The 10,080-nt window shown below is 37.0% G+C and overlaps 1 protein-coding gene across 2 annotated transcripts; it reads right to left on the reverse strand.

Moving 5' to 3' along the window:
* Positions 1–241: 241 nt before the first annotated feature.
* Positions 242–8,750, reverse strand: LOC149021201 (uncharacterized). Of its 2 annotated transcripts, none has more exons than XM_089149470.1 (8): positions 8,504–8,750; positions 6,759–6,850; positions 5,913–6,060; positions 4,491–4,622; positions 4,201–4,350; positions 1,777–4,041; positions 1,491–1,636; positions 242–826 (listed from the first exon to the last, which is right to left on the reverse strand). In XM_089149470.1, exons 1-8 carry the CDS (start codon positions 8,618–8,620, stop codon positions 673–675), a joined length of 3,204 nt encoding a protein of 1,067 aa, XP_089005596.1. In that variant the 5' UTR covers positions 8,621–8,750; the 3' UTR covers positions 242–672. The 2 variants fall into 2 exon arrangements, with proteins under 2 accessions (XP_089005596.1, XP_089005595.1); XM_089149469.1 differs by having other exon boundaries at positions 1,777–4,044.
* Positions 8,751–10,080: the final 1,330 nt, after the last annotated feature.

Raw genomic sequence — 10,080 nt, forward strand, 5'->3', positions numbered from 1 at the left:
GCTCCCCTCACATTACTTCATCATTCATTAGAATAAAACCCACATTTGAATGGTAATAAAATGAATTTGGGGCGGGATCCCTAGCAGGCCCCACAATGTGGGAGCTTCGGCACTGGGTACGCCCTTTTTATCCCTAGCAGGCCCCACCGGCTCTCTCTTGATTTTTTACCAATCCCCAACAATTCAAAGGATCTAGATAATTAATTTTTAATACAGGGATGGCATGTGAAGCAATCAGATTAGTCTGAAATTTAACATATGATTAGCTAAAGAAAGATGTGAGAAGCATGCCATCAGATTACATCACTTTCAAAGCAACCACATTACAGTTAATGACAGCTAATGACCACATGGAAGAAAACATAAACAATTAAGCTTCTGATGTAGATTACATATGGGGGAAAACTGCACATGAAGATCTCCTCTAGTTCCAATTTCAAAGTGACTTATGAAGCAGAGAGCATCTTCAGACCTCATTGCTCCTAATGAATGAATCATTGACTGTTCCAGCTTTTCCCTGACAGCTGAATTGAATAACTTTACTATCTGTGGATGACTCATTGCTCCTAATGAATGAATCATTGACTGTTCCAGCTTTTCCATGACTGCTGAATTGAATAACTTTACCATCTGTGTTTCATCCTTACATGTATGTGCTCTGTATTTCTATCTCTACTCTTGAAAACTCAATCTATCTCCAGGATAAACCTTATTGGTTCCGTCTCTCTTTCGTGTTTTCCTTGTCGAAAGCCCTGGAAAGTTTGTAATTAGAGTTTGTGTAGATGATACACTTGTTTCACCAAGTTTTCCTATACCACCTTTTCTCCTGTAATTTGAGTAAACAAACCATTACATATAAATCAATAAATGAAAATAATAATAATAATAATAAATAGATAAAAAGGGTAATGGCCATGCTTCATGTGGGTATAATAGAAAATGGGAAATAAATTCAAAGCCATTGTGGTAAGGGCTCCAGGTTTGGTAAAGGGCCACAAATAGAAAACCAGTAAACCTAATGTATAATTTCTATATCAAGGGTTGTAAAGAGCAGTTGTGGCAAGGGCTCCGTCTTTCAATGAGGACGAGAGGGGTGAGGGAAGGAAAAGAAAACCTTATCCATCAAACCTAATATATAATTTCTATATGCATCAGATTCTCCACAAGTATAATTTCACCTCATATCTCCCCCTCTTCATGCATTTGGTCAAACAGCACAAAATGACCACAATAGCCATCACTAAACCAGTAAAATTGGAAATCCTTTCTTTGTATATTCTTTAATAACATGCTACAACAACCAAAAGGGGAGGGAAGAGGCACAAGACCATGAGCTATGATTTTCTTTAGCACTTCAGTTATATAGTTTTAGTAATTCTGACCACCTACAATTTTCAAAATCTAAAGTGCTTTAAAGAAGAGTTATAAGATAGGCTTCTATTTTTTCTTGTCTATGGCTATAAATGTTAATAATCTGATGACAGATATACCTAAAGTGAAGATAGAGGAGAATTCCACCAAAAAGAGCAAATCCTCCACCAATTGATCTTAACAATAAATTTCTTCCTTGTTTGCCCCTCTTCACTTTGGGAGACTCAACTGTCCTGGAGTTCAAGTTTTCATGTTTCCCTTTGTCCTGTTGTACACCAGCAGACAGTCAAGTTTTATGCACAGGTACAGTAATGGATCAATTAAACATGGTGCCGATTATATACCAAATATCAAGTGAGAATAGGATCTGTGGAGAATAAAGCTGAAAGCAAAAGAATCATTCACCTCATCCATCTGTTTTGAGCAATAATCAGCTTCCTTCTCACATTCTATACATGATCCATGAGCCACTTGTGACATGGTCTGTAAAATATTTTCACTGTTTTCTTCTTTCCATGTTTCTTCCAAATATGTAACTGATGAATAAGGCTGGTATTCTATACTTGGCACAGATTGGCTCACAGGGACTTCTCTAGTATGAACAGCATGATTCTCCACGAGAGCTCTAATGCTGGTCTGTGTTTCTTGGTAACCAATATTTCTGATTCCTAGAACATCTGAAAATCTGGAGTACGCATTCCCAACTTTGACAGCAGAACTCAACCTTTCTGTCTTCAGCCTGTGGGTATCTGACTCTGCACTTTGGGCTTCACAACATGCAGCTTCAATGTGTTTATCCAAGTCCCCATCAGAATTCTGTTGATGTATCATCAGATCTGAAGTTGTATTGATGTCAAACAAGGAGTTTCTGTAGCAACATACTGCAGTGTTGATTGAATTCCTGTCATTCCACACATTGTTTTCCCCAAAAAAAATTCCTGATGGATTAACTTGTAGAAAACATGCTGTATCCAAGCTTGAAAGACTAGTTGGCTCCCATTCTTCACCTCCAGTCAAAGTAGAGAACCTATTCAGAACAATCTTTTCTTCCAAGGTATTTTTACAGGCTACGCCAAGTTGATGCATTTGCTTCAAGGAGCAGTATAAGTTATTTCTTACAAATGAATATTTACAACAGTTCTGTACCTCCAACACTTCTAGAAACAATTCATTTCTAGATAAACCATATATGGCACCTGAGGCTTCAGAGGTTTTCGACAGAGAGATTTTTAGGAGCTTTCTTGTGTCTGTGTCTGCACCCTTTTTGGAGGCAATAGAGATCTTGTCAGTGTCTACTACACCTAAGGAAGTGGAACTATCAAGCTGAAGGGCATCTCCTGAAGCTATGGTAGGAGAGCAGCGGAAGAAGTTTGGATATAAACCAAGTGGCACCGCAGGTCCAGAAGGAGCTGCATCATTGTTACCCTTTGATACCATGGCTGTCAAGCAGTGGTCCTTTTCACTCCATATGGCCTGAATACTGCAGGGGGAATCTGATTGGCTTCGTAAGACTTCTTCAAGTTGATTCCAGTTCACATCACTTGAGATATTTTCAGAATTTAAGGTAGCATTAGAATTATGTAGCACCTTATCATGAGCTTGTGCAACTGCTGAATCCCTGTCATACATGATGCCAGAATCATGTGCCCTGGCATGATTTTGACCGCCAATGGTGAAAAATCTTGTCCAATCTGCAGCTGGTTGGAAAGCATATCTGGAGTTCATATTATTCACAAATTTCATGTTTCCTTGCAGTGCTACTATATCCTCAGGGTTCTGGCATTTAACCGTATCATAAAATTTAAGCCCACTGATGTATCTCTTGTCCGTCTGATCAATTTCCAGATTCTCAAACTTAAAAGAATCAATTTTCTCATCAGTAAAATCAAGTTCAGCTCCAAAACCATTTTCATAATCTACGGTGATTGCTTGACTTGAAGCAGAGCCCAAACTAGCCATGGAGGACACCTCAGCATCTTCCATCTCATCATATAATCTTCTACCAAGTTCATCACTTGGAGCCCTGTGATGGGAACTTGATCCATTATCAATCATAGAAATCCTGCCCTTCCCTTCCTCATCAGACCAAACATAGTCACAACTGCAAGTGCTGTTACCATTTAGCTCCAAAATATCAGACCACCAACCAGGATATCTCCCTTCTGATGTTTTTGTCTCCATAGAATCCACTACAACAGAAGCAGGAGTTCTGACATGGCAAAAGCTCACTGAATTGTTTTCAGGGGTACACATATGATGCCATACCTCTTTCCGGTTTATGTAAAATTCCCTTGCATTTAGATCATTAGAAGGCTCAACGCATGGATGGTTTGATGTAGCATGCATGTGAGTATTGACGAACTCTGGATTAACAACCCTTTGGTGGTGTATGTTAGGAGAACCCGTTGATGCCATTACACAGTCATATTGACCATTATGGCCATCTACTTCTTGATCCTCAGCATCCAACAGGAGCACAGCTTTTGTTAAGAAACAGTTTTTCTCAACTTCCGACACTCCTAGTAATTCTTCTAAATCTGGAACCAGAGCTGTAGCATTTGAAGGTTTTGTATCTGGACTTTGAAATCCAAATATCCTTCGATCACTTTCTGCATCATCAGACTCATCTGAAGATGCATCATAAGACATGCCATAGTCTTCATTCTGGATCTGCTACAGTAAAAGAACAAGAATATTTCAAAATGTCGAGTTTATAAAAAGGAAAGAATGGATAACTGTCTCAAATCTACATATACCAACAGGGTTATTTAAAATATCACCTAGTAGGAAATGGTACGAAACCAATGATTGCAGTATGTTATAGCTTACCTGTCTGTACCTCAGCCTTGAGTTGATGGATGGATTGCTACTGCTAGAGCTTGAAGCACTATGCAGTGACCGCTCCAGGCTTCTACGAATGCATCCAACCATATCCGTAGGCATGGCTATGGTGTATGTAACAATATCAAAATCTGGAACCTATCACAAGAATATAACTCCTTACTATTTATTATGATTATTGATATAGATATCCAATTCATAGCAATAGCAGAATGAGCCAAAAAACAAGTAAAAGATAAAAAGTCATAAAAATTTTAAAGGATATTAATATTTCTTACAGTTAAATGCTTAGATCTTGCTTTCTTTGAAAGCGCTCGAATGCACATACAAACTCTTCGGATATCTCTTTTCTCTACCACATCTGATGGGGAGAAGAGATCAACACCAGTTAATCCCAGGATTTGGCAGATCTACAAACATAAAAAGGAAAAAGAAGTAAGAAACCATAAAGGCGCCATCCCAGTACACTTTTTCTTTCTTTTAGGGTGTAGAATTAGGTAAAACCTAATATGAAAGTTTGCAAAGTCAATCAATCACCTAGTTATCCAGGTAAGAAGGTCAGGAGAAGAGGCAAGACAGTAATTAACCTTATAAACTGTGGGAACTATTACATTATCAATCAGTGTCTCATTGGACTTTACTTTCAATATCCAAATAAGTTTTCAAAGAGGCTGATTTACTTAAAAAAAGAAGAAGCTCAAGAGCCGAAAGCAAGAGCTCTCAGCATTGCTTACTAGAAAATTCAAGAGTTGAGGAGCTTCCATTGATATCTCGACTTGAACTGAGGATGAAAAAATAGAACTACCACTGTGATATGTTACATTGGAATTTTTTTATTTAACTATTCTCATGCTTATTTCATTCTTTCCCATTAACAATATTTTTTGTATGTAGTAATTCTTTAGATGGAATTGTTTAAAAAAATATATCTTCTTGGTCTTTTTTTTTCCTGATTTTCATCACTGTAATGTGTCTTTCAGAAAGTGCCTTCTTTTCTCTATCTAACATGCGGATATGTATCCTTAAGATCCTCAATATCATGAGGATATCATATTTGACCACAATGCATCAACCTAACCCTTCTCCCTAAAAAGTAATCCCTTCAAAACCCATATCACAAAGGATCCCCATATCCCCTAAACCCCAAAACCCTAAATAGACCCTAATCCCACAGCCGCAGGGTTTGAAAAACCCTAATTTTATTGTTGATTCAATGAATTGGTCCTGAAGCCTGGCCCTCGATTTGGGGGTTACGTCACTCAGCCATAGCTATAGCCTGGCTTTCAGAGGACATATCCTGGAGATCTGCTCACAAACTTGGGCTGTTTCAGTTAAGTTGTATTCTCATATGTAGGCATGTCCTCCCATGTATGTCTATGAACCCACTGTAGTCCCTGACTTTCAAATATTACTATCTAATTGTCTGCCTACAATTCCATATCAGAATAAAAATTCATTTTCAGCACTAGCATTTCATCTTTGGATAGTATACTAGTTACGGCATTTCCTCCTCTGGAGGCTTGGTACATCCTTTCCATTCGAATATCACTGTAGTGTCACTCACCAGTCATAATAACCAAAAAATGCACAAATTGTTAAGTGAGGAAACTTCTACCAGTGGATCAATCTATACTCCATTGAATTTCAAAATGAATCAATATTTAAAACAATATACCACGAAATCATAAAATGGATCTCACCTTCAAAAACAAGTCAACATTGGAATACGGCATATACCTCCCACTGCCCTTTCCTGAAATTTTTGGTTCATATATATATGCTTTTGTATATCTTAGCTCCATACACTTTGTCAGAAGCATTCTTATTATTACTCTAGACACTTGAAACCTAGAAAAGGCCACAAGAGAAAAGTTATTCAACAAACAGAGAGTAGAAATTACAAAATATCCAACAATAAGCTTTACAAACATCAAGCCATCTGGCCTACATTTCAAGCTTAAACTCTAATACAGGCACTTCTTCACTCTCCAATTATGTACAATCCATTACATTCTTACATAATGGCATTACCCACTGCACAATACTACAGGATCTGAGGGGGCATATCCAGTGCAGGAATGGATACCTTTGTTCTGGTACTGCTACAAAACTCATATTTTATTAAAAAATAAACTGTTCTGCTCTTTATTTTTTAGCCTTGCCTTGTATTTCTTTTAAATCCAAAAACTGAGGCTGGTTAGTTCCTTGTTGAAGGATGTCGTAGACAATATATCCACAATTACTAACCCATACACAAAGAAAATTTCTGTGGATAATTGGATGGATAAAAGCTGAAGTAGATCCCGCCATTGCAGCAGAGAATATTTATACTGAGGCCTTCTTGTGATTAAATGGAGAAAACCCTTTTAATTTGTAATAATGCAAACCAATAACCTTTTTCTATACAATCTAAGTAAAATATATTTACTCTCATTTCAAAAGTGAAGCACAAGCATGTGTTCAAAAAGACATAATCGAATACAAATCTTCATAATTATTCATATGTAAACATAAAGAAAAGAGCAGAGAAAAATTGCGTGACATACAACAACTTCCCATCAGCAAGTAAATCAGCAATGGCTGCCTCCTCATCCAGTCTTGTATGCAGAACTTCTGCAAGCCATATTCGGGCTTGCGTCTGTACAGTTAATATAGTGATATCAGTCATATTGTATGACAAATGACTAGTCATCAAATATAATGGAATAAATCAAATACAAAGTCCCATTGTCTTGTTCTATCCAGTGGCAAAATTTAGTTGTTTTAAATTTGATGAATCATGTTTGCCTGAGTTATGGCTTCAAACAGAGAGGAAAAGTCAAACAGGATTCTGTAGCTGACCCAATTTAGTTGGGATAAGGTTCTGTGAAAATTTAATCCAATGTTGGATCAATATTCAAGGAACGCAAGGTCCCCCCACCCCGGCGGTTGATAGGTTATGATCAAGGCTACAAATCATGTTCAACAATTTATCAACTGAATACAATCTAAAATGCATTATTCTCTTTTCCCCCTTCCTCTCCACCACCCCCACTCCAACAAGGACAAAAAGTTCATGTCATGTTACAGCTGCATAGACAAGGAGAGCAAAAATATGTTGGAAATTCCCAATCAGATATTAACCATTTTTATTTCATTTTTGTCTCCTAATCCAAATGTTCTCATAATTAACAACTATATTTGAATTTTGAAATGATCTCTTTTGCATTTTTTTGACATGTCTCCTGTTGGACATATGAATAAAACATAGTTTTAGGTTTTAGCATGTGTTTCAAGTTAGAACTAAGTTTGAGAGTTATAGAAGAAAAGCTGGAGTGTTCAATTAGTAGGCTAGTCTGCATAATCTATGAGTTCTTTTGTTATAGCTAAGGCATATTGTATCTTTTCATTAGCTATTTCACCACATATAAAATAACAGCATAAGAAAACCAGAGTGGTTTCTATCCAATGGCCACTATAACATTAGTGAGCTGCAGTGTACTAATCATCTATGGGGGCAAGAAGAGATAGAATTAGGGTTAAGAGAGCAGATTTTCCTAAGATCTGTGCAGTAACATATCAACTTCAGAAGGCACAAAGTGATAGCTGTTAACAAAGTAATAGTTGCTTCCCCCTCCTCTTTTATTACTGTGGTAGCATAATTCCGTATACAAACTTCAACTCAATGGACAAGGTGGTCAAAAACTTCAAAATAATACCTGTATTTCTCTGAGATAGTCTTTACAAATCAGGAGGACTACAACGATAAAAGCCTGTTTTGCAAATATTATCTTCTACAGATTCTATATTATCTTCCACAGATTCTACACCTCCCCCATTCCTAAATTGTAAATTGTTTTTGATTTACTTGTGATTCTTGTAGGATCAGAGTTGGGGAATATATATTCCGCTATGATCCATATTAAAGAGAATATACACTGAATATATGACATTCAATCTACTCCATTGATGGTGATATAAAAACTCTTGGATGCCCATAAGGACCATAACCATCACACAGATTTCTGGTCTGCATCAAGTACAACTCCAGTTTAAGAAATAAGCACCCAAGTTAAGTTCCAATCCTTATTACAAAACCCAATCCTCGATTGCCTCGAAAGTAAATCAAATACAAGTTATACAACCAACAGTAGTTGCATGAACAGCTCTTACTTCTCTCACTCCAAACCCAGAAACACGAGTGCCAAAATAATAATATTCTAGCCAACCAATCCAAGAACACTAATATCAATGATCAAAACATCAAAACCCATATAAATAAAAGAAGAACAAAAATACTCAGATACCAAACCTGCAAGAACACATCATCTAGTTCCCGAAAATTCGACCCAGCTGAAGATAGAGAAGAATCACTCAACACTATTAGAACATCAGGAGAATGAGCTCTCTCAACTACTCGGGCCATCATCAGTCTTAACTCATTGCAGACTTCTCAGTTTCCCGCCAATTAATAACTGAAGAAACAAAATATATAAGATACCCAGATAAGAAAAGATTGGGTACCCTTCAAAACTGTGAGTACAAAAAAGAAGATAAACTTCCAGATTATGAAAACCCTTTTCTGTGGAAGACTTTTTAACTTCCAACTTTTTGTTAATACTTGCGACGAGGCCCTACCTGCGCCACTCTCTGCTCTCTCTCTCTCTCTCCTTAGAAAAATTTGCCTGTAATTCCACGCGGAAGATTTTAGCTGTCCTACTGTTCTTGTCGGGCATTGCTTCAAAGTCTGCATGAGAATGGGATTGAGGCTTACGTTGATGTGCCCTCGTACCCGTTCGATTGGCAGGAAATGGTGGGACCCAATGGACCATATGGGACTCTCAATCAATTTGACGGTCGGGATTTATGGAGGGGGACAGGAATTTTAATTAAAAACTTTAAAGAAGATTGTGCTGGTGGGACTATATGGGATATTTTTTTCCGGTTTAAAGACCATAGAGGATTGGGAAGGACGGTGGAGTGGTAACGTGGTATTATGAAAAAGTTGCTAAATTTCTGGCATTATTTCTGTTTTAACCTTATTGGATTTGGTGGTCAACGTTCATGTAAAAAAATAAATAAAATAAATAAAATAAATAAATAAATAAATATATATATATATATATATATATATATATTAATTAGTCTGCCCCATTAATGAATTAATTATTAGGCGATATGTCCGGGCTATCCATTCGTCTATTGAAAATTTTAAAAATAAAAAAGAAATAGCTTGAAGGTGTGTGATCTATTGTCTATACCGAGTGCAAGTTTAGTTCTGACCGCGCTAAGTCCGAAAAGGGTTTGGGTTCAAGATTTTGACTCTGACTATAAGCAAGGGCAGGCCTAAGATTACTTTTTGGCCCATCAGACCTATCTTAATCTATCCCTAATTTTTTACCTTGACCCTAGTCTTGATTTTGACTATGATTCTGACCTTTTTTTTATATTAATATTTGATCTCTATGAATTAGGAACATGGATAATGATAGGGCTAGTGATAGGACCAAGTATTGGGTCAATCAGACTAGGGCTAGGGATAAGGCCAATCAGGGTTAAGGACAAGATTAATCAGGGCAAGAATGAACTTGGCTTGGCCCTATAAGGCTTATTGTCAGACAATAATCATTGGCCTTGAATTACAGTCAAGGTGGGAATGGGCTTTAGATTAGAATACATAGTATTTGGTTTGACATTGCAAAAGCTCGGCCTAGCCCAACATTGTTGCAGCCCTAATGTTAAGCTCCAAATTAATTAACGAGTGATCATTTTTTTTTTTTTTAATTATTGAAGTAGTGTTAAAATGCATAAATACACTCGGAAATGAGTTCAGGTCTTTCACTTGTAGGTGTTGAGTACTCTACTCTTTTTATACTTTTTCATTACAAA

The sequence above is a fragment of the Hakea prostrata genome, chromosome 3, assembly GCF_041222555.1.
Source record: "Hakea prostrata isolate BN-2017 chromosome 3, UWA_Hpros_2, whole genome shotgun sequence".
NCBI lineage: Eukaryota > Viridiplantae > Streptophyta > Magnoliopsida > Proteales > Proteaceae > Hakea > Hakea prostrata.